Source organism: Aedes aegypti, chromosome 3, assembly GCF_002204515.2.
Source record: "Aedes aegypti strain LVP_AGWG chromosome 3, AaegL5.0 Primary Assembly, whole genome shotgun sequence".
Classification (NCBI taxonomy): domain Eukaryota; kingdom Metazoa; phylum Arthropoda; class Insecta; order Diptera; family Culicidae; genus Aedes; species Aedes aegypti.
Genome location: NC_035109.1, coordinates 166,989,402 through 167,015,112, shown reverse-complemented (window position 1 = coordinate 167,015,112; position 25,711 = coordinate 166,989,402). Strand labels below are relative to the sequence as shown.

Sequence of the window (25,711 nt, the reverse complement as noted above, 5' to 3'; positions counted from 1 at the left end):
AACATAATGTGAGTGACAGCCGTAGTTATTGCATTTCAGCACTCGGCATCCGCACACATTCTCTTTATTATATTGCCGGGAGACGTGTCTCCTCCGCATGTAGTGAGCATGCGACCTCTCACAACAATGAAACGGGGGCAATCGAACACGACATGCTCCGCTGTTTCCTCTACACCAGCACAATTGGGGCACGCAGGAGATTCTGAGTGACCGAACCTATGCAGGTACTGTCTATAGCAACCATGTCCTGACAGAAACTGCGTCAGGTGGAAGTTCACTTCCCCATGGCTTCTACCATACCAATCTGACACATTTGGTATTAGTCGATGGGTCCATCTACCCTTAGTGGAGTTATCCCATTCCTGCTGCCAGCTTCTGAGCGTTTCCTCTTTACACGTGTCGCGGACTCCTCTGGTACCCCTTTGGTTGAAGCATTGAACATCTTCCTTGATGATGAGCCCGATGGGCGTCATCCCGGCTATGATGCACACGGCCTCTTTAGATACCGTCCGGTATGCACTTGCTACTCATAAGCACATTATCCTGTACGTGCTTTCCAACCGCTTTAGGTTTCTGTTCGTTCTAAGCGCTTTTGACCAGATTGGTCCTCCATACCTTAGTATGGATAGCGCCACGCTTGCCAGCAGCTTGCGTTTGCTGGCAATTACAGCAGAGCTGTTAGACATCATCCTCGAAAGCGCCGCTATAGCCGTAGATGCCCTTTTACAGGCATATTCAACGTGGCTAGCGAAGCTCAGCTTGTCATCGATCATTACCCCAAGATGCCTAAGGGATCGCTTGGACTCTATGGTGCAATCACCTACCGAGATAAGCGCCCGTTGCTCGGACTTGCGGTTGTTGACCACCACCACCTCAGTCTTGTGACGGGCCAGTCCTAGTTTCCTAGACTTCATCCATTCCTCAACCAGGGAAATAGAGTGCGCTGCTGTCAACTCTACTTCCTCCATCGATTCACCATAGACCACTAGGGTGATATCGTCGGCGAAGCCAACAATCTTAACACCCGTCGGAAGGGGCAGCCTCAGTACGTCATCGTACATCGCATTCCATAACAGCGGGCCCAGGATTGAACCTTGAGGTACTCCCGCGGTAATAGGGCGATATTCAAAACTGAAAAGGCAATAGATGGCTCTTTTTCAATGGTAGTAAAAACGAAATCCTGAAGCAAAGAAAGCACCACGGAAGATGAACTAAACACAAAAAGTTATGTAGTCACTTTACACTTGATTTCTAATCACTACTTTTTTGATCCAGTTTCCTAATTGCAAGTAATTTACGATTTTCATTATTTTTCATACGTTTTGACAGTTCTCCGACTACCATTCTTCCATGCGCTTGTGTTGGAAGTTTGAGAAATTTGAGAATCCAGCGTAGCGCGATCAGTGGGTGACATACAAACAACAGTGTTGTCGCTCGGCGGCCGATAAGAGAAACTGAATGTTCGAAAGGTTGTTGTCTGTAATTTTTGCTGCTGGCGCCAACTGTTAGCGTTTAAGAACAAAATAAACAGTCATTACCCTATTCGAACGCTTTTCTGCCCCTCCTCTGTGTCATACAGTAGAATCCTACCATCAAAATAGCTTTCTAGAAGCTTACACAACTGCACCGGTACCTTGAGGCGGTGAAGCGCGTGTGCTATTGCTTCCCAGCTTGCGCTGTTGAACGCATTCTTCACATCCAGAGTGACAACCGCGCAGTAACGGATGCCGCTCCTTTTATGCTCGATTGCCACCTCAGCTGTTTGAACGACCGACTGGATGGCGTCCAGAGTAGATTTACCTTTTCTGAATCCAAACTGGTTGTTGGACAGGCCATCCGCACTCTCCGTATACGGTACTAGTCTGTTGAGAATCAACCTCTCCAATAACTTGCCCGTCGTATCTAGTAGACAGATAGGTCTATACGCCGACGGGTCACCTGGTAGTTTCCCCGCCTTTGGTAGTAGCACCAATTTCTGTCGCTTCCATACATCCGGGAAGATTCCTTGATCAATGCAGCGTTGCATCGTGGTTCTGAACATGTCCGGATCCGTGTTCACTGCCGCTTTTAAGGCAACATTCGGGATACCATCGGGTCCCGGTGCCTTGTTTGACGCGAATGATTTCACGACTTCTGCCAGCTCTTCGTTCGTCACTCTCGCCACTTCTTCTCCTTCATCTGCCGCATACGGCGCTGGGGGCCATGGGCTTATGGGATGGTGCGGGAAGAGTACATCGATTATCGATCGCAGCAACTCGGGCGATTTCTCTTGGGGCGCTATGGCTCCTTTGGTCTTAGCCATTACCACTCTGTAGGCGTCACCCCATGGACTAGAATTGGCACTCTCGCATAGACTTTCAAAGCATGCCCGTTTTCGACTCTCGATTTCCTTTTTGAGAGCCAACTTTGCCTCTCTGAATGCTGCACCGCGTTCCTCTCTTTGTGCTTCTGTGCGTGCGCGTTGCATTCTTCGTCTAGCCCGAAGGCAGATTGCTCGAAGATTTGCAATTGATTCGCACCACCAATACACTGGCGGCCTGTTCTCTCTAGGAGGGGCTTTTCTCGGCATGGAAGCATCACACGCTCGTGATATCATAGCAACTAGCTCTTCACCGTTTAGATCCAGAGTGTTTCGTTCGCGCCTCAGGGCTTCAGTGAATACTTCGCCGTCGAAGCGCGCTGTTTTCCATCCTCGGGCTTGGGTCGAGTTACATCGCGCTGCCTTCTGCCCGCCTGGTATTATACTATAGCGAATCGATTGATGATCGCTATGAGTATTACCGTCATCAACGCGCCAGTTCATGGTACCTAAAAGGTTAGGACTACAAAACGTCACGTCGATGATCGATTCTGCACCATTTCTGCGGAAGGTACTCACTGTACCCACATTTGCCAGCTCTACATTTAATGCGGCCAGGGATTCCAACAATAGCTGGCCACTTTGATTGGTGCAGCGGCTACCCCACTCCACTGCCCATGCATTAAAGTCGCCAGCTATCACTACTGGCTGCCGATTAGCTAGTTCGGCCATCATCCTGTCAACCATGTGGGAAAATTCCTCAATCGACCACCTTGGGGGCGCGTAACAACTGCAATAGAACACGCCGTTGATTTTTGCTATCGCAAAACCGTCATTTGAGCTAGAGACTACTTCTTTGATTGGGTATCGTCCTGTCGTCCCTATAGCTGCTAGCTGTTGAGACCTATCCGCCACCCAGTTCCCGTTGTTGGCTGGTATGCGGTATGGGTCCGATAATAACACCACGTCAGTCTTGGTTTCCGAGACTGACTGCCAAAGAAGCTGCTGAGCTGCATCACAGTGGTTTAAATTTAACTGTGTTACTTCCGTTTTGGCTGCTTTGATACTCCGCTTGTGCCCGGACATTTGGGTCCGCCCGTTAAGTGTCCGTTGTCTGCTCTGTCGACACATATTAGGCACTTAGCGATTTGCTTACAATCGCTTGCCCTATGGCCTTCAGCGCCGCATTTTCTGCACATCTTACTTCTGTCGGGACCATTGCAATTCCACGACTTATGGCCCTTCCCGAAACACTTGAAGCAAACTTCAGGAGGCTGTTGTATGCTCAGCCGACAAACCGACCAGCCTACCTTGAGTATGCCCAAGTTCTTCGCTTTGTTGGCCTCTGCGACCGGCAGCCTGATCGCCGCCACCTGGGTGCCCTGCGGGCCCTTTCTAAGGTGGATGGCCTTACTGGCTACGTCGATGTCACACTGCTCTTTGAGGGCAGCCGAGACCTCCGCTGCATCGGTGACCTCATCCAGATTTTTACACTGGAGAGTCGCTTCAGCAGTAAGGGATCTTACATCAACCTCGTCACCAAGTACTTCTTGTGACAGTTGCTTATAGACTGCACCCTTTTCCTTGGCGTCCTTCTTTAAGACTAGGATCATTTCACCAATCCTAGTTCGCCTTATGCTTCGCACGTCTGCGCCCAATGGCGATAGCTTCTCTGTGCTTCGCATCGCCTTCAGAACCTCGGCGTATTTTGCTTCCTCCGTTTTGATAACGAGGGCTATCGTATGCCGCCTTGAAATCGATGAACAGGTGATGCGTTGGGACCTGGTATTCACGACATTTTTAGAGGATTTGTCCTACAGTGATTCTGTTGTCTATCGGCCGTCAACGAAGCCGGCTTGATAACTTCCCACGAAATCGTTTACTACAGGTGACAGACGACGGTGGATGATCTGGGATAATACTTTGTAGGCTGCATGGTGATCGCTCGCAATCTAACTTGTCGCCTTTCTTGTATATGGGGCATATTACCCCTTCCTTCCACTCCTCCGGTAGCTGTTCTGTTTCCCAGATTGTGCCTATCAGCCGGTGCAGACAAATGGCCAGCCTCTCCGGACCCATCTTTATGAGTTCAGCTCCGATACCATCCTTACTAGCAGCTTTATTGTTCTTCAGCTGGTGAATGGCTTCGTTAACTTCCATCAAAGTGGTGGCTGGTTGGTTCCCATTCTTCGCAGTACTGACGAAGGCATTTCCTCCGTTGTCCCGTCCTTCATTGCCTGTGCTCTCAACGCCATTCAGGTGTTCGTCGAAGTACTGCTTCCACCTTTCGATTACCTCACGCTCGTCTGACAAAATGCTCCCATCCTTATCCTTGCACATCTCGGCTCGCGGCACGAAGCCGTTGCGGGATGCGTTGAGCTTCTGATAGAACTTACGTGTTTCTTGAGACCGGCACAGCTGTTCCATCTCCTCACACTCCGTCTCTTCCAGGTGGCGTTTTTTCTCCCGAAAGAGGCGAGTCTGCTGTTGCCAGTTCCGTCTATAACGCTCCACGTTCTGCTGGGTCCCTTGCTGCAGCATGACCGCCCGCGCTGCATTCTTCTCCTCCAGAATCTGTCTACATTCCTCGTCGAACCAATCATTCCGTCGACTGCGTCCCAAGTACCCGACGTTGCTCTCAGCTGCATTATTGATGGTTGCCTTCATTGTTCTCCAGCAGTCCTCAAGAGGGGCTTCATCAAGCTCACCCTCTTCCAGTAATGCAGCCTCGAGGTGCTGCGCGTATGCCGCTGCGACATCCGGTTGCTTGAGCCGTTCTAGGTCATACCAGGGCGGCGCAGTTTAACCATCACCAGATAGTGGTCAGAGTCGATGTTAGCACCACGATAGGTCCTGACGTCGATAATGTCGGAGAATTGCCGTCCATCAGAACGTGGCCGATTTGTGATTCTGTCTGCTGTGGTGCTTTTCCATAGTAATTTCCTTTTAAACTACAAATGGCGTGTGCACAACCAAATTTCTTCCAAATCACTGCAAATTTTGGGAGAATGATTTTTATCATAATTGACATCGTTTAAGCATAGGGAAGCAAAAATTTCAAAATTTGCATCAGTCTAATGTTCAACATTCTGCGTTTAAACGGAATGACACGTGTAAATGAATGTAATTTTAAAATTCACTATGATAGCGTATTGGAATGCAATAAAGCAAAAATGATGTGTTAAAACATTGAAAGGTATGTTAATTTGCGATAGCATAACGATTACACGAATTTTGAATACATTACGGATTTTTTTGCAAATTAAGATTATGTTGCTGAGTAGGGCAGTGACTTTCATTGTACATAAAGAGCATAATTATTTTTAAGACGAAGAAGAAATTTCGTTCAAAAGGAGTTCCTGGCTGTATTTTTAATTTTATCGCTGAAACCAAAAAGTTTTAACTGGAGATGTTTTGAAAGACATCTCTTAAACTATTACTAGAGGTTTCCCAAGAAACTTAGTTGCATAAACTTTTGGATAATTCTATAAAAAATGTCTAACTGATTGCTTAAAACTCCTTCGGCAGAATGTCCGAAATAACGTGTAGGGAAATTCCGGGTGCAATAACTGGAGGAAATCATGGCGAATTATCTGCGTGATGGTATAATTGAAGAATCTCTAGATACATTCAGAGATTCAATAATGTACTATTAAATAGTGTATGGAGAACTCATGGAAAGTGTTACATCCTGGGGTTTGGTGGCAGTGGATCATCTTAACAAAAAAATCGATTTTTTTTGACGCAATACATCTGAAGAAAACTTTTCTAACATTCTGGGGGGATTCCTAGAACAGAGGTAGAGTGCAGAACCACTTAGGCACTTCCGTGATTCACTTTGGCATGGGGGGTTTTTCCCGGCCGAGTTGTCTGAAACTTTGCAATGAAAAGCGCATCAGTACGACGCATATTGTGGCAAAAAATTAGCACCGTAGCTTTAAAAAAAAAAAAACACTGCCGAAGTGAATCATTTCTGGAGCTTTTCAATTAAATATCAAAGCAAACTGTTTGAAAATAACCGCTTTATTTTCTTAATCGGATTTAGTAAGCCAAAGTATGATTACTTTAAACACTAAAATTACCACTACACTTATAATGTAACAATCGATTAATCTGCCTTCGGATGCATCCTTTGCCTGTGCTTGATCAGAGTGCTGGAATCGATAAACCGTTGGCCGCAAGGGACACATTCGTACGGTTTCTCACCGGTGTGGATCCGTCTGTGGATGACCAGGGTAGTGTTCCTCTTGAAGGTTTTGTGGCAAAATTCGCACTCAAAGTTCTTCTCATCCGAGTGGACCAACGCGTGGCGATCCAAACTATGCTTGTGGATGAACGTTTTCAAGCAAATCTCACACTGATAGGCAGGGGCATTCAAATGCTTCGTTTCGTGATCCTTGAGGGTGAGTTTCTTTTCGAACTTTTGACCACAGTGTGAGCAGACGTAAAGATTTTTGTTTTCACGATGGGTATTGTATTGATGTTTGCGAAGTTTTGGCTCCGTGGAGAACTTCTTTCCGCACTGATCGCAGTGGAACAGCTCGAGTGTCAGCTGGTGAATTTCCGATAGATGCTTGAGCAACATATGATCCAGGCGGAATTGTTTATTGCAAATTTTGCAAGTGTTTTCGTTCGGATCTTTCTGTGGTTGTGATTGTGGTTGTTTTTTTGATTTCTTGTGGAAAGCTCGATGACGAATACACTTTTCGAAGGTGGTAAATTTCTTCGGACAAATGTTACACGGAAAGAGTGGAATATTGAAGTCTTGATGTTCTTTCTCGATATGACGTGCCAGACTACTGTTACTGTCCAGTTTTTTGCTACAGACTTGACATGTAAGCGGAGGTTTAATCTTAAGGTCTCGTTCTTCGTCGATTTCGTCCAGCATGGGTGCATCAGGATCTTGCTTAATTTTCTTCCTCCTGACGATAAGTTCATCGTCGTCGCTTCCTCCTTTACCGCAGCGTTTTATTTTCATATGTCGAATGAGATTACAAGCATGAGTGAAACCTTTACCACAGGTGCCACAAACGTTACTCTTTCGGCCACTATGCCTTGCCTCGGCAGGATGAATTTGACGATGGTGAGCTTTTAGGTGGCTTTGAAGTTCGAATGTCTCGTCGCACAAATTACACTTGAAAGACTTGCAATCCAAGTTGTGATTGGCCAAATACTGTTCCGAACAGTAACGCCGTGGACAATAGAGACAGACAAACTCGTAAACGTGTGATATATGGTGCTTGTTGACTTCCTCCAAGGTATCGAAGTATCCCAGACACTTGTCGCAATGGAACGGAAGCATATCTGCGTGAGCATCCACCAAATGAGCTGAAACTTCACCAAAATGATCGAAACGGTCCAAGCAGATGTAGCAACAGGGAATGGTCTTGTCGTAATAACCGGTGTCTTCCTCTGTGGGGACTTCTTTCATTGCTTCATCTTTTTGTTCTTCTGGGGCCTTCCTCTGGTCATCTTCCTTCACCTCTTCGGTCAGATATTCCTCTTGCATGCGATTGTCGTCCTCCATGGGGACCTCCTCATAAACGTACTCTTCCTCGACGGTTTCATCCATCGTGTGATGGTCATCATCTCCAGTAATGATATCACTCTCCGATTCTTGATCGCCTTCCTGCTTTATGAGACCTTCGTGGCTTTCGCTTTTGATGAAAAATTCTGCTCCTTCATCCTGTACGTATTCAATCTCCGTATTTTCGATGACCATCCCATCAATGATATAAGCTGCCGTTATCTTCTGCGTTGACGGAGGGCTCTTCTTTTCCAACTTTGGGCGGCCTTTCTTCGGGGTCGGAATCGGCTCCGGATAGTGAATTCGTTTGTACTGACTGGAATTGAGAACGCAAAATTAATATCATTCTTACCCAGCTTCTGCATCGGGGCTGGTAGCGTCCAGGCAGCAAAATAATAGGATAAAGACAAATGATCAAAATAGTGACGAAATAGTGAGCATGAGCATGATCGACCCCCAGTTGCTACTCCGTTGAAAGAACACCTGTACCACCAGGCACCAGATTCCGCTCATTCAAGGGAAGTTATGTATTCACATGTTTATTATAAAATAACTATTGTGTCGATCAATACTATTTTTATGCCACAATGTAGCTCCAAGTATTAATCAGCGGCAAAATAAAAATAATTTGAAAAACTTTCATAAAAAAAATATTTATTAGCATTTGTTACTGCATCTAAGTGTTCCTATTTCCGCTCACGGTAAACAGATTTCGGGACGAGCTTACTAAAAAATGGATTATTTCGAGTTTTGTTATTTATCCTGATATTTTTTATGGTCAAACCATAGCTACTACTGCAATACAGGGTGTCTACTCATTTACGGCAATGAAATTCCCTGATATTTCCAGGTTTTTCCAGGTTAAAAAAATATTTCATTAGGTTCAAGAAATTACCCAAAATACATGAATTTTTGACGAGTTTTTCATTATAGATGACTTAAAATTTATTTATTTAAGATTTCGACTAAGATGACTCAAACAAAAAATCTAATGATATTTTTTTTATTTTGCACTTTAAAACAAATTCTGTTTAAAGAACTTAAAACAACAAAATGCGATTTTGTTTTAATTTCTCCGAAAACCAAGCATGCTATAAAATCATCCCCTTGATGCAACAACAAGATATCTCGAAAATCCAAATTTCGAACTATTGAACATTGAAAGTCTGATCGTTTCACAAGGTGATGGGTAATCGCAGAGACTTTGATTGCATAATTAATCTTTGACTTGTTTACTTTGAACCACCAAACAAGATTTAATTAAGATTAATGTTTCGACAAATTGAATTCTAAGAAACGATATTTCGTGTTATCTAGTAGTAGCATTAGAGTAAGGTGGGGCAAAAGTTCGACCTTAGTGGTATAATCAAAATTTCCAGGAAAATAATAGCAGATGAAACAAAACAAATACCATACAGCGAACCTTCAACATATTGGCTATAACTTTGCTGAACAAATTTTTGTCAAAATATTTACCCATTTTTAGTTATAACAGTTTCAAAATCGATTGTCTTATTCGAACTTTTGCCCCACCGGTGGGGCAAGAGTTCGAATCTAGTGTGGGGCAAAAGTTCGTTGGCTAAAACACAAAATATCAATACTTTTATGCCAGGCATACTTTATACCAGCCGTAAACTTATGTTTGCCGAAACATACACACTAAATTTTCATCAAAAAATGCCCAAAATAGGGTTAATTGTAATACACCCAAAAAATAGCAGTTTTTCGCAAAACTAAGGGAAATGTAAAATTTTTGTGACATTTTTCGCACGATCAGGCAAATTTCACTAAATTTGAAGATAATATGTGGATTTCAGGCAATTCGAAAAATTTTCCGTGGGTTTATACATGGGTCGAACTTTTGCCCCGCAGATTCGAACTTTTGCCCCGCTATGGGCCAAAAATTGATTCCAACTATTTATAGAAAAACTAATACACGTCAAAGCATCCTTATGATAGGCCTAGAAACGCCCTTACATAAAATATTGAAAAATATTTTATCTTCATTTGGTTCCATACATCGAAAGTTTGACCAAATATTACAATATTTACGTCGAAAAACAACAAACAGTCATAACTTTTCCAAATCTCAATCGATTTTTATGATATTTAAAGTGAAAGTCTCTTACTTGAATAGCATTCGAACCACCATGACATTTCTAAGTTTTGATTTGATTTGAGCTAGAAATCTTGAAAAGAAACTCTTGCCCCACTCGAACTTTTGCCCCACTTTACTCTAGGGCATAGTTTCCCAAACTGTGGGTCGCGACCCCCAGGGGGGTCGTGAGCTGCTCTCTGGTGGGTCGCGAAAAAATATCTCATTATGTGTTGATCAACTTAGATTTTTCCCTACATTTTCATATGTCTCCTCGATTCGAAGCAAATGGTTTGAAATTGTTCCCATTTATTAATTTCAGCATTTCTTCTAGAGCCTAACAGTCATAAGTACTGATGATCAAAACACTTGATATGGCATTTATTTTATTTTTTTTTTGAAAGATGTTAGAAAATTGAAGCTTTAAAAACATTTTGTTTCAAACAAAACTTTTTTCTCGTATAAGAAAAGTTTTGTATAAATATGGTGATTTTTTTCACATTAACGTAACTGTAAGTTTGGATAAATTTATAGATTTACATACTACATTTTTGTGGCAAATTTCGGAAACAAACATAGTGCAAACGAAACGTCTAAAACTATGACGGATTGAATGTATCAAAATATATTCATCATTATGTGCGATCTTAAAACTACATTGCTGCTGGTTTGAAAATAAGTTGATGATAGCTTCAAAATTAAAAGAGAAAATACAAAAATGTATCCAAGAATCGAACTCGCGACCCTTTAGTGATAGCTACACGCTCCAGCTCTCTCGGCTGTTTCAGCATCTCAGTAAATGAAAAATGAAAGTGGAACAGCTTCTTCCTTAAATGAATGTGTCACAGAATCGCTCGATGGTTGGCGGTTTCATCGTGAATTTGAAAGAGCAGTCAACAATAAATTTCTAGTGCACTGAACTGAATTTTTTATTGCAAGGGTCATGATTGGTTGACAGATGGTCTGATTTGCTTCAGCTGTTGGCTAACGCTTGTAATTTTCAAATGCCTGCCACAATTTTCCGTTGATTTCCAAATTGCGTGCTACTTAATAGTCACAACTTTTTGCTGTGTACAATAAATTTAGCAAAAATGAAATTTGAAATCTTTGTTCAAATAATTCTATCACAAATATTGGGAGTTCAGTGAGTTTAATTGATAAACAGTACTCTTACTGTTGAAATTTCCAGCTCAGAAAAAAATAATTATCTTAAATATCAAAAAATAAATAACTTTTCAGCTGAGAAAAACTGTTTTCCTTGGTTCGTAAAATTTTATGAAAAGTTTATATTCCCATCAAATATGTATTATGGTGGAATATACAGTGAGAGGCAAAATAAAGTGCCCACCTTACCAGTTTTCGAATTTCTCTCATTGATTTGGTTCAAATTAAAGTTAACACACCTAAATCTTTTGTGATATTTTATTTTTGATGTTCTTTTAAAGTTGCACTTACGAAATTTTGATTAAAAAAAGAATTTTACTTAAAGAAAAAGAAAATCAATTTGTATTGAAAAAAAAGTAGTGACAAAAATAAGTGCCCACTTCCTTCTTGGCCCCAGAAAAGATGATTTAAGAAAAATAAAAAGCAATTTAATAGTTAATGTGTCCTCCTTTGGCCTTAAGGACTTGCTGGAGGCTCTTCGGCATGCTTTTCACCAGGTTTTGTAGGTGTTGTGGATCTAGTTCTTCCCAGGCGCGCTCCAAGGCTTCAAAATAATTATTTTTGTTGGTAACACCAGTTTTTTCAACCCTAGCATCGAGAATCGCCCACAAATTCTCGATGGGGTTGAGGTCTGGGCTTTGTGGAGGCCATTCCAGCGGTTTAATCCGACAAGACCGGAAGAAAGACTTGGTCTTCTTTCCAGTATGCTTCGGGTCGTTGTTCTAGAGAAACATGAATTTCTCTTCAAGGCCCGTCTGGATCAGCGAAACCTCCAGATTTTCCAGCAAGATGTTAATGTAGGAATCTGCCGTCATTATTCCGTCGATTTTCACGACGCTTCCTACTCCACTCCATGAAAAACACCCCCAGACCATCACATTTCATCACATCACACTTCCATGCGTCACCGTTCCTTGGATGTGGCGCTCCTGAAGCTCGAGCTGTCTAACCGAGAGCGGCGGGCTCGTGTGTGATGCAGAGCACCACATCCAAGGAACGGTGAAGCATGGAGGAGGAAATGTGATGGTCTGGGGGTGTTTTTCATGGAGTGGAGTAGAAAACCTCGTGAAAATCGACGGAATAATGATGGCAGATTCCTACATTAACATCTTGCTGGAAAATCTGGAGGTTTCGCTGATCCAGACGGGCCTTGAAGAGAAATTCATATTTCTCTAGAACAACGACCCGAAGCATACTGGAAAGAAGACCAAGTCTTTTTTCCGGTCTTGTCGGATTAAACCGCTGGAATGGCCTCCACAAAGCCCAGACCTCAACCCCATCGAGAATTTGTGGGCGATTCTCGATGCCAGGGTTGAAAAAACTGGTGTTACCAACAAAAATAATTATTTTGAAGCCTTGGAGCGCGCCTGGGAAGAACTAGATCCACAACACCTACAAAACCTGGTGAAAAGCATGCCGAAGAGCCTCCAGCAAGTCCTTAAGGCCAAAGGAGGACACATTAACTATTAAATTGCTTTTTATTTTTCTTAAATCATCTTTTCTGGGGCCAAGAAGGAAGTGGGCACTTATTTTTGTCACTACTTTTTTTTCAATACAAATTGATTTTCTTTTTCTTTAAGTAAAATTCTTTTTTTTATCAAAATTTCGTAAGTGCAACTTTAAAAGAACATCAAAAATAAAATATCACAAAAGATTTAGGTGTGTTAACTTTAATTTGAACCAAATCAATGAGAGAAATTCGAAAACTGGTAAGGTGGGCACTTTATTTTGCCTCTCACTGTAATATTTCGATGTGATTGTTGTTGTTGTTGTCAATTGAACGAGAATTAGTCACATTGAAATGTAAGCAACATCGTAGACTTTGTAATTTAAACGTTCGCGGTGCATGCCATTTTCAAAAAAGTAACGATAGACTTCAAAAATTTTAGTGGAAAAATTAATTTATCAACTTTTTTCACCTGGTGGGTCGCGAAGAATATGCCAGACAGCTAGGTGGGTCGCGCACTCGAAAAGTTTGGGAACCTATGCTCTAGGGGATAAAATGATCTGAAAATGCTTTTAATCACAACACAAAGTCAGATATAAGGAAAAAATCGAACTTAAGGAAATAAATAGCCTTTCCATTACAATGGAATTGAGATTTATGGACATCAGCGACTAAAGCTAAGTATGCTGTTTCGCTCAAGAAAAGTAAAGAAATTCCTTGATTGAAAGGGTCAAGAAATTTCCTACAGAGAGCCCCCTTTGAAGTGACATTTCTTCTCAACTGCGTACTGCGATCAGAAAAATGTGATTTTCTTGACCATTTCTTGGGAGAAATTTTCCACGCATCGAGATAGGCGATTCCTTTTCTTGTCAGTAGCAAACCGGCCTTAACCCGGAAAATTTCTTTGGAGGGCGTTTTGTATTTTTGCATAGATGAAATCTTGGAGAAATCAGGGTTGGAAATGGTCGTATTGGAAATAAAAACTTTAGAAACCTCTTAGCTGAAAAAAAAACTAACAGGACATGAGAGTTTGATTCCTCATTTGAACAGGCATTTCTTCAAGAATAGTTTTATGACTTTTTTTTTTAATTCCTTGTGAAATCACTACAAATATAACTGCTCGTTTTGCTATAGATATCTTTCACATATTACTTCAAATATCACTTTGGAAGTATGATTTGTGATATTTCACGAGCTTTCTAAGTAATCAACTCATGATTTTTTTTAAGATAACCTTCATTAAATCGATCTGAAATTTTTTTTGCGAATCAGAAATTCCACCAAAGTTCGTTTCATTTTTCAAGAAACGTAAGTATACAGAAATTTATTATTATCCATTGATCTCCTTAGGACTTTCTCTAACATTCTCGTTTGGAGCATTTTCAAGAATTCAAAACTCCTGCAGGAATTCCTCCATTTTTTTATTTCCCAAGAAATTTTTCAAAGGACTTTTTCATTCATTATCCAGAAAAATGTCAAGAAAATATATCAGTTTTTTTTGAGTAAATTTTGAAAAAATCTGCTGGTAAAGAAAATTCTTTAGTACTCTCTGATGAAATTTGTGTAAGTATAAGTACGCCTTAATGAATTCCTATGAAGTTCTCTGAAATAATTCCTGTATTCTTGATAAAATTCATTCTAGGATTTTCTCAATAAATTTCTAAAGATGACTGAATAAAAAACATTTGAAAATTTAAATTATGTCTCACAAGATTTTTTCAATAAATTCTGACAGAATCTATGAAGAAATGTATATACGAATGATCAGAGCAATAACTGTATTAACTGGTATGGGACCTTAAATAAAGTTGTAAGAATCCATGAAGATTTTGAAATTTTATCTGAAAAAAGAGAAAAGCTGAACTGCAGCAATAACATTTTGATGAAATGCTGAAGAAATGCCGATTATTGGAGCAATTTCTTAGAGTATTCCTAGATGAATTTTTAAAATAAACCTCATGATAATATATGGTATGAAAGAAAAAACTGACTGAGGAATCATTGCAGGGTTTCTAGCAAAAATGCCGAAACGTTTTTTTTTTTTTTATTAAATCTTTGTGGAAGGACTCCTATAGAATCTTTGGAAAATCTCCTAGAAGTAACAACTAAAAAAAACATATGGAAGAAATCATGGGATAAGCTTTACGATTTTTTTTTTTCAGATCCATTCATGTGAAAATTATTGGGAGTCGTAGCTTTGGAAGGATTTTCTAGACCAAACTCTGTAGAGATTTCTCTAAGCATTCGTTGAAAAATCGCTGATAGCATTCCTGGAGAAGTTCCTAAAAGTATTCAAGAAGGAATTTCTGAAAAAATCACTAGAACTGAAGCATTCTGCGGGATCTGAGAAAATACCATTAAGAACTTATGGAATAGTCGCTAGACAGTTTCACAAAAATCAAAATTTCTGGGATTCAACCAGTCACCCCCTAGTCCTAGTTGCAATACTAAAACAAACTACCAGACAAATTTTCATCCAATTTGGAGAAGATTAGGAGGTGCCTCAAGTCGAATTTGTGTTTTTTGACTATTTTTTACATTCCAAAAATTCTAACGAGAATTTGGAAAAACGAAAATCAAAATAAATACCACTAGTTGAACGTATTATTAGTACTTTACAACTTTTGAGAACACTGTATGCCGATTAGAGATGGTTTTGACCTCATAAAATTGATTTCTGTTCATTGAAGTACCTGTAAAACATACATTTCTCTACAGTTTGTTCTACAAGATTCTTACACTCATGCCCAATCATAAAAGTTCAACCGTAGTATCATTCCTTTGTTATTTCTGAACATTATTGTAGTACATCATTTTTATATCCGAATTACAGATAAATTGTAAAAAATCGTCGGAAATACGACATTCCTCATTTCCCTACATTTAGAGCTGCTGCCAAATGGCGCAATTGCTGACATGTTTCAACATTGAACATAGGGGAAGACGGGGTAAGAGCGCCCGCCGGGGTAAGAGGCATGAGGTTATGAATCTTGTAGAACAAACTGTAGAGAAATGTATGTTTTACAAGTACTTTAATGAACAGAAATCAATTTTAGGAGGTCAAAACCATCTCTAATCGGCATACAGTGTTCTCAAAAGTTGTAAAGTACTAATAATACGTTCAACTAGTGGTATTTATTTTGATTTTCGTTTTTCCAAATTCTTGTTAGAATTTTTGGAATGTAAAAAATAGCCAAAAAAAACACAAATTCGACTTGAGGCACCTCCTAATCTTCTCCAAATTGGATCAAAATTGGTCTGGTAGTTTGTTTTAGTATTGCAACTAGGACTAGGGTGACTGGTTGAATCCCAGAAATTTTGAGTTTTGTGAAACTGTCTAATAGTCGCGTATTAGTCTCTGAAGGTTTCTCTGAGCCTCAAGGACTCACTGCAAGTAGAATAAGGCAAAAAAGTGACTTTAAAAACCATTTTGTTTAAAATGGAGACTTTAGAGACCTTACATTAAATAAAAGTTTTTCAAAGACTTGCATCAAAATAGCGACCAAGAATCTACAAAGAGACCTGCTTACCTGAGAAAAGCACTATTTTTCGAAATGTGTTACAATTTTTGCTTTTTCCCTATAAAGTTTATTATTTTGTAGAAAAGGGGGAAAAATTTTTGTGAAAAAAAAATTGAATTCTCTCAACCATCTTATGAACAAAAACTAAATGGAACTGAGAAATTTAGTTGCATTTACCATCTTGGCAAAGTTCTACAATATTGGCTTAATATTTTTTATGTTGAATAAATAAAAATGACTATAAAATTAAAGGACAATGTTTTGATAGCGGCGCAGACGAAAAATTTTTCGATTGAAAAGATTTTGTGTCACAAAAAGGGTATATTCTACCATGTAAGTATTAATAATTCAAAATAATTTCCCTGATTATGGCCGAAATTCCCTGAGAATTCCAGGTTTTTTCCAGGTTGAATAAAATTCCCTGATAATTCCAGGTTTTCCAGGTTTTTCCAGGTAGTAGACACCCTGAATAAAGAAGGCTGTATACTAAAATCATCATTTCTATAAAATTTTGTTTAATTTTTTGCATGAGCAGTAGCCTGGGACACGGTTATATGAAAAATTTAGATTCTCGCTCCAGTCCACTTTTTGGATTGCATTTAGGTCCCATAACAACTGTGCAAAATTTTAGCTCGATCGGAGAAACTATATATTTGCGCCAGCCGTTCAAAGTTTGTATGGGATTTACTATGGGAAAACATAGTTTTGCAAAGAAAAATCGCCAGAGGCCGCCCATTGACCTCTGTAAAAATTCTGAACACAGACCTCGATAGGTATTTCTACGATGAACAATATTGCCGAAGACCGCAAAGCAATCCGATGCTTGTGTAAAAAGTTATTAAGCATAGGCTATTCGGAAATTTTGCCCGATTTTGTTATTATTGTTATTCCTTTACGTGTTAATCAACGTCGCGTTGCCAATAGGTTTTCATTGAATAACTTTTTTCACAAGTGTCGGATTGTTTCGCGGTCTTCGGCAATATTCTTCATCGTAAAACTACCTATCGAGGTCTGTGTTCAGCATTTTTATAGAGATAAATGGGCGACCTCTGGCGATTTTTCTTTGCAAAAGTAAGTTTTCCCATAGTAAATCCCATACAAACTTTGAACGGCTGGCGCTAAAATATAGTTTCTCCGATCGAGCTAAAATTTTGCACAGTTGTTATGGGACCTAAATGCAATCCAAAAAGTGGACTGGAGCGAGAATCTAAATTTTGTCCCACACTAATGAGCAGTTATTGGAACACACACAAATACCTAGTGATCCAATAACCGCTCACGAGGTCTTGTGTTTTCAATATAAAGAATTATTTTATCAAATGAACACTAGTACACTGATGGTACCATCCTTAAGGTAATAAATAGTTAGTTCTTCAGAAAGTGAAGACATTTTTGGTAGCAATTACAATGTATTTCGCAATGATCGTTACTTACTTTTGACACAAAGAAAATCGGGCGGAGCAGTCGTCGTTGCAATATCATCAAATTTCAATTCTGAAATCTTTGCTTCGTCTAAATTTAGGGAATTTGAGCATGTTTGGGTTGGAGCAAATATCGGTAATGAATCTCATATATTTGCATCAGTTTACTTTCCTCCAGATCAGGCTTGTAAGTCAACATTCGAGAGATTTTTCCTGATAGCAGAAGAAATCAGAACTTCATTTCCTCCCGAAAACTAGTTGCATATTTATGGCGATTTCAATCAACGTAATGCAGATTTCATTCCTGATTTTAAAAACGAGAATATACTACTCCCTGTTGTAGGAGATAATGAAACTTCACAATTTATTTTTGACAAAACAGCAAAACATGAAGATTTCTGTGTAAGTGAGTCAATTTCACCTTTATGGAAAGATGAAGTGGTCCATACGGCAATAGATTTTTTTTTTGTCAGTAGCGATAGAGGTAGTACTGGCACTTTGTAATCTGCCCTAAGCTCCTTCCCAGCATTTGCTTTTATAAGCCTCTATTGCGTTCATCACACAGACGTTCCTAAGCAATGTTGCTCAAATGGTCACTGTGTACCCTAGCAGCAATCAGCCCTTACCGTAGTTTTGCAGTCTAGTAGTTCAGGCTACTGTCAAACTATGATAAGGCCTGAAATGCTACTAGAGTGGTTAAAGTGAAAAACGAAATAGTTTTATTAAAATGTCCTCATTCCCCATTTCATTTCATCACTCACTATTGACACTATCAGGTATATCACCGAATATCTCTCATCAACTTTTTTAATACACTTCAGATATACTACAGTTAAAATTTTTCATCAAAATTACATTATACCATTTTCATATAAATTCATTGTTATTACTATTTCCCATCTGCAATCATTACTAAGTAATTAAAAGATATTCAATTTAAATTTTCCTTTATTTTTGTTGCTGTAGAGTCATTAAATTCAAACTATGATTTAGCACTAAGATCAAGAAAGTTACAGCTAAAAAAAATCACTTCGATCCATTCTTCTGCGTTCGCTGTCATAAACACTTTTATCATGCATGTGTGAAGAACTAGGCATAGTGTTTATCTCCAGAGAAATGATTGCAAAATGTATTATGATCATTATTAAACTAGTAGGGTTCATATAATTATTATGTGTTTATTTAACAAAACTATCACAATCACTTCCAATGCCATTTTCAAATGTTCATCACCAAACATTTTTTCAAACATCATTATTAATCACTAATGTTATAACGCAGAGTTTCACCAAACACACATTCTTATGTTGCATTATAAAACGATTGAACACACGTTGGCTTTGAAACTTAACCACCATTACTGATTAGTACAAAGAATGCTACAGCTCGTGTAAACGAACTGAACCATCAACAACCAGCACTGGTTTATAAGTAACTACTGAGCCCTGGCGGTCCCTCTGTTCGAAGAGGACCTGATAATATGCCGAAACATATTAACATATCCTCCGCCTGAATGCAGCCGCTTCATGATAAATCAGGAACCGTTAGAGATGTGCCAAAGTATTTGGAAGGATTGTATAACATTTTGCGGTAATCCACTTCGCGGTATACGATTTCGCGGCGTGCCATTTCGCGGTACGACATTTCGCGGTTGGTACCATTTGGCGGCATGTTATTTCGCGGTCAGTATTATTTCGCGGTGTACCGTTTCGCGGTTTGTACCGAGAAGTTCCATATATCTTAACAGTGCAATTTGAAGGACTGCCTGTGTTCAAAAGAAGGGTAAATCACCGATGAAAATGTTATTAGTGATAATGCCAACAATTTTCAGTGCAACTCATAGGAAAACCCACACCGCGAAATGGTATAGACCGCGAAATGTCATACCGCGAAATGGTACTAACCGCAAAACGGTAAACCGCCAAATGATACAAGCCGCGAAATGGTGCACCGCGAAATGGTTGACCGCGCAATGGTTTACCGCGAAATGTCGGACAACCATTTGGAAGGTGATATGTTCCACAGACGGGTATTATTATGGTGCACATTCTAGTTTGGCACCGTCAAACCCTGTGTTCTTGGCCAGGGCTTTCATACGGCAATAGAATATTCTATGTTTATGCTTATTTATCATACTCCTTGCGAATAAGTATATGAGAATATTTTCGATTATAGTAGAGCTAATTATACTAAAATTAGATTAAAATTAAATAATGCAAATTGGCAATCTGTTTTGAAAAATCAAGAAAATATTGAATGTGCAAATCTTTAATATTTTTTTATGTGAAATCATCAGGAGGAAGTACCTTTTAAGAAGAAACGATGGAATCAGAACTAAACAAATCCAATTTGGTTCAACACGCATATCATAATTTAAAAAAAATTGAAAACAAAAAAGCTCACAAAATTTACAGAAAATATAAAAAAATAAGACGATTTAGTTATTTGTACAACTTAAAAACCGAAAATGAAATAAAGTCCCCCAAAGATTTTTTCAATAACACTAAAACAAGATTTTTTTAAGCTACAGTTCAAGCTTCGGTGTATGACGATGAAGTAACTAAACAATTGCTCTTTAAGGCCTATAATTTGTGAATGGACTTCCTTCTTGTTACATGTAATGTAATGGTAATTTAAGTAATCTCCCTCCTTCAGTGGAAATATATAAATCCGTTTCATGATTGAAATGCAACTGAAATTTAATAAACTGTACAAAATTATTTAGTTTGAAAACTATATACCTAATAGTCATTCAACCCAAACTTACGCTACAGATGCAACTGTTTTCGGTCAATTCCCAATGTGGCGGCACAAATCAATTCTCTGTTTTTTTCAGTTGCTAAAATGTTAATGACATTTCTTGTATCCTAAATAAACTAAGGGTCCTCCTAATATATGCTGACGACATGAAGCTATTTTAAATTATAGTAGAAAACTATCATAAATTATAGTAGAAAACGAACCACACCAAATATTTCTATTGTTTCTGTCTGATAAAATAACAGATTTAATGCTATGCAATGCAATGATTGATAGAACAGGAAATATGCTTAAATTCATAAAACGATTTGGCCATCACTTTCGTTATCCTTACACATTAAAAATACTTTATGATTCATATGTAAGATCAATATTAGAATAATGTAGTATTGTTTAGTCCCCTTTACACAAAAAAACATGAACGTATTGAATCGATTCAAAAGCAGTTTTATTACACGTAGTACGTAATTTAGAGTGGTCAGTCCTTCCTCTACCATCATATGAATCACGATACATGCTACTCAATATGAAACCACTGAAAGTGCGTCCGGATTATGCTATGATTTCTTTTGTAAACGATATTGTTTCACAGCGCATTGATTCTGCAGATATACTTTCAAAACTGATTTTTTATACTCCAACTCGTCACTTGCGCAATCGTGACTTGTTCACAGTAGGTCATCATCGCACGAACTACGCTAAATCTTCTTCTTTCTGGCGTTACATCCCAATTGGGACAAAGCCTGCTTCTCAGATTAGTGTTCTTATGAGCACTTCCACAGTTATTAACTGAGAGCTTTCTTTGCCGATTGACCATTTTTGCATGTGTATATCGTGTGGCAGGTACGAAGACACTCTTATGCCCTGGGAATCGAGAAAATTTCCTTTATGAAAAGATCCTCGACCAGCGGGATTCGAACCCACGACCCTCAGCATGGTCATGCTGAATAGCTGCGCGTTTATCGCTACGGCTATCTGGGCCCCTACGCTAAATCTAGTTCGTTAAATCAGATGTTGACTATATATAATCAGCATTATTGTGATAGATGTAAACATGTCTCGAGCAAAACTGAAAAATACTGTTTTGATATACCAAACAATAGTAACTAAGGATTTTTTTTATGAATCGAATACACTAAACGAATATATAAAAACATAGATATTAAGAACACAATGTAATTAGAATGGTCTACAAATGCTTGACGTCAAATAGATAAATAAATAATCACCGTAAAACGGGGCGAATAGAAACAAAGTAACCTACAGTTAGAAATTCGACTATTATGTAACGATAAACTTTAAAAACCTACATAAACATTGTTTTTATTCATTCAGTAGCAACAGAGTATCGGTAGACTATATTTAAATTCAAAATTTTGCTACATTTTTCATTAAAATTAAAAAGAAAATATTGAAATCTGAACCATTTTTGATAGCTTAAAACATCCGCTATTTTTCTTGTGAGTAATATTCTCTATGTCCTATGGTAAAAATTGGGGAAAAGCATCATGAAGAGAATGATTATGTACATTTGAGCGAGCATTGGAGATGACTCCTCATGTTATACTTTGCAAATGGCATACATACACTCCCGTGCAAAAGTTTGGGATCACCCCCTCAAAAACATACAAAAGTGTTCTGTCCATATCTATGTGATAACACGTCCAATTAAAACTCTCTAAGCCGCATTCGAATGGCAAAGAGTTATTCTTACTTCGTATGTATTTTTCCAAAAACATTTTTTTGCATTTTGTATACTCAATTTTTACTTAAAATTGTACCATTTTTCAAAAAACAAACTGAAAAAACATAGCTAATTTCCTCAGCATTGGATCGACCAAAATTTAAAAACAATTGTGCTTATTCTGCACGGCGTGTGAGTCGCTCCCACCGCGAATGACGTGAGACGACGAATGTTAATCAAATGGGATCGAGTCGACAATTGTCACCTCATTCGACTCGTCTCACCTCATGCGCCGCGCAGAATAAGCACAAATCTCGCATACTCTGAGATAACGCCCTAAAAGCCATTGGTAACCACGTGCGTAGCTCGTTGTTTCTGAGCAAATGAAAGAATAAGCATCCAAACCAACATCACGGGCAGGTAGATATTGATCCTTTCTTCCCCATAGCGTTGTTAAATGACATAAAAATCCATTCAAATGCTCAGAAACAACGAGCTACACACATGGTTACCAATGGCTTTTAGGGCGAGATCAGAAGTTATGCGAGAAATGTGTCATTAGAATCGTAATCTTGTTGTTGGGAGAAATCGTCTCTAATTTGATCAAACACATACTGAGAACAGCGTATGCGTAACGTCAGCATCAATGCTGCAATATTTTATTTAAATTTTATTTTATTTTTTTTTATTCAAAAGAATACAGCTTACATGATAGTTTCACAATCGTCACTTCCAGAGACACTTACTCTCCAACGGATTCCTTCACACTATCTACCAATTAAAGCACAATCAAGTAACCGACTTGTAGATGGCAGTGTCGCCATTTTTCGTGTTTTAAGTAACTTCATGTGAACCTAAACTTTTGCACGATGACTTGAATGACTGTTCCATTAATTTTGAATAGTTTAAAGATTTTTCCGCAAAAAAAATCGTAAGTACTTTTCAACGAATATAATATTACGATTCTAATGACACCTTGTTTTAAAATTTTAGTCGATCCAATGCTGAGGAAATTAGCTATGTTTTTTCAGTGTGTTTCTTGAAAAATGTCACAACTTTAAGTAAAAATTGAGTGAGTACCTATATAAAATTCAAAACATGTTGTCGGAAAAATACATACGAAGTAAAAATAACTCTTTGCCTTTCGAATGCGGCTTAGAGTTTCAATTGAACGTGTAATCACAGATATATGGACTAAATACTCTCGTATGTTTTTTAGGGGGTGATCCCAAACTTATGCACAGGAGTGTAGGCTGCTATTTTGAACCTCTGACTGTTTAGAGAGCTCTTATAAATTCCTAATTCTTTAATTCTGAGGAAAAAAAAACAAACTTGTGATAGAATTTCCTGCAAGGAAGCAAGTCGTCGAAATTGGGCGCGATTATCGATTTGTACAACCTTTGAATTTTCGGGCTGCCTTCCTAATCGAGTAGTTGATGTGATCAAAAAAGTTCATTTTTCATCGAGGATTACTCCGGGGTCTTTAATTGATTTCAATAGTTCTACAATTTCGTCATCAATGAACACTTTGCCAGCACAATTTATTTGCGACCGCGTCGCAATCACCATATATTTGGTTTTGGTAATATTTAAATTATTTTCTTCCACTTCAACCATTCCGAGAAGTACTTTAATTCTTCGTTCATTATTTCGCGCAGAAATTAACTGCAAGAAAAAAAAACGAACCTAAGTGTAATCTATGAAGTAATATGAACAATCTGTGAAGATGTTTCTAAAGGAACCAATGAATTCCTAGAAGTAATCAAAGAGCAATTATTAAACATGTTAGAGAAATTATTGAAAAATCTCCTAAAAAAATCCTGAACATGATTTTTGATGGAAGGTCAGGCTGAAAGACAATTTTGTGTAATCCCAGGAAAAATATCTGGAGAAATTATTAGGTTTGATCTCGATATCGTTCTCCATCAAACTTTTTTAGATACGGTAAGTACACTCGTTTGGTAAGCACACATAGTTCACAGTTCAAGACCACTGTAGCTCCTGTAGCTTTTTTTTTGAATTGTCACTATATGATCCTTTAGTCTGATAGGCAAATCAATAACTAATTATTGAGACGTCGAGTTTGACAACGGTCTTCGGCAAAGTTGTAGCTAACCGAGAGCACATATCCGAACACTATGAGCGGTTGAATGAATTGCTTGCTGATACTGATTCTTATACTAACTTTGAAAGGCTTGTGCAGTCTCTGTTTTCATCTAAATAAGCTCTAATTTCAATCGTATTCAAAAATGTTGCCAAAATCGGGGGCGAGCCAAAAATTGAGCATACCAAAAGCGGAATTCCACTGTATAGTGGTTATCACGCCCAATGGTATGGGTGCCCTAGTGTAGATGTAGTTGTGAACCTTAGAGGAAAACAATATGCACTCTGTCTCGAAATACACCCAGAATCCGGGTGTAAATTTTTAAAATTGGGTAATATTTCCATATGCAATTTGATGAGTCTGGAAAGCGTGTGCAAGTTTCTTTGAGGAAAACAAAAACAAACTGTGTATGACGAGCGTATGCTAGTCTACGTGTGTTCAAATGTCACTAAGCTCTATATAAAACAGCAAAACCTAGTGAAACATTATTGTCGTGCTGTGTGTATGATAAGCTATTCCAGTCTATAATTTCTTTGTCATCAAATCACGAAGAAAGTGACTTTGGGGACCGTTTTTCTGGAAAATATAACTTTTTAGTGACAAGGTCAAAATAAGTTAACGTCGCTAAAAAGTGACCCGCTACCAGCCCTGCATCTTGTATTCCTTCTAACTTACGTCCACATAACATCGAATATTTTGTTGCTTCCATCGAATTCAGTCCGGATGCTTTCTATAAGTCGAATTTTCACCACGCAATTCGAGCACGCACTCTGAAATGGTCCACAATTGTTAAGCTGTTGACAAATTGAAACAAAACACCATTAAAAACCGTCCGGAACATTAAAATCCACTCTGCTACTCACGTCAATCTTGAGTAAACCATCGACAACATTTTTCATCTCGTCCAGACTGAGCGCGTCCACCATTGGGGTAATTTCCTGGTCATTGGCCAAACACAGCCGGCAAGTGCGGTCCGTCAGCTCCATCGTCTGGTTTATCGTTTCCGGAGGCATTCTGCTGCCGTTGAACATCCACTTACGACACAAGAACAATCAAACGGGGAACATTAAACTGGGAAAATAAAATCCAAGCTCCGCTCAAATTCCTCCTCCGATGATGCTCAAAATGAAAACGCGATGCGAAATGAGAAAAGATTTGACAGCGCGAGAACGACAAAAATTCGTTGCTCGCCCAAACTGTCAAAACATGCGAGAAATTAGCCCTTTGCTGTTGGGGGCCAAGGGGACTGTCAATGGGAAGTTAGGGTGCACCCAAAATAATTTTGTTTATTGTGATTTTTTCACCATTTTTTCTCGCATAATTCCAGCCCCATGTCAAGGATCGACTTCTAGGGGATCGTTCAAATATTACGTATCACGACAGGGGGAGGGAGGGGGCCTTACATAGTATTACGGTCCACACAAATATTTAAAATTTTCGATACAAAAGCTGTTACGTGGGGGAGGGAGGGAGTCTTACTTACTTTACTTTTGATGCCGCTACGTCCTTCAAAACATGACCTGTGCCACAATAGTGGTTTCTGCGCTCGTGTACATACACGCAGTCTTCAAGGATCATCATTGCTGCACAGATTTTTTGAAAAGCATGCTTTGAAAATATCAATGCTTCGCGTAGGATTCGCGCCTTTTCAATTCAATTGCTCCTGTACTAACTTGATCAAAAATAATG

General features: G+C 39.0%; 1 protein-coding gene across 1 annotated transcript; it reads right to left on the bottom strand.

Annotated features, from left to right (window-relative positions):
• Positions 1–6,303: 6,303 nt before the first annotated feature.
• On the bottom strand, positions 6,304–25,179 carry LOC5563988 (zinc finger protein 883). Its single transcript, XM_021850090.1, has 3 exons — positions 24,886–25,179; positions 24,698–24,816; positions 6,304–8,142 (listed from the first exon to the last, which is right to left on the bottom strand). The coding sequence occupies exons 1-3, from the start codon at positions 25,051–25,053 to the stop codon at positions 6,408–6,410; spliced, it is 2,022 nt and encodes a 673-aa protein (XP_021705782.1). The 5' UTR covers positions 25,054–25,179; the 3' UTR covers positions 6,304–6,407.
• Between the last annotated feature and the right edge of the window lie 532 nt (positions 25,180–25,711).

What these genes read in the sequence shown, in the direction of transcription:
- LOC5563988 (XM_021850090.1), bottom strand. Translation starts at nt 25,053, where the DNA reads ATGTTCAACGGCAGCAGAATGCCTCCGGAAACGATAAACCAGACGATG. An exon ending in ATGGTTTACTCAAGATTGAC is followed by an intron (nt 24,817 to 24,885) that starts GTGAGTAGCAGA and finishes ATTTGTCAACAG; the next exon opens with CTTAACAATTGTGGACCATT. An exon ending in ATATTCGATGTTATGTGGAC is followed by an intron (nt 8,143 to 24,697) that starts GTAAGTTAGAAG and finishes TCTCAATTCCAG; the next exon opens with TCAGTACAAACGAATTCACT.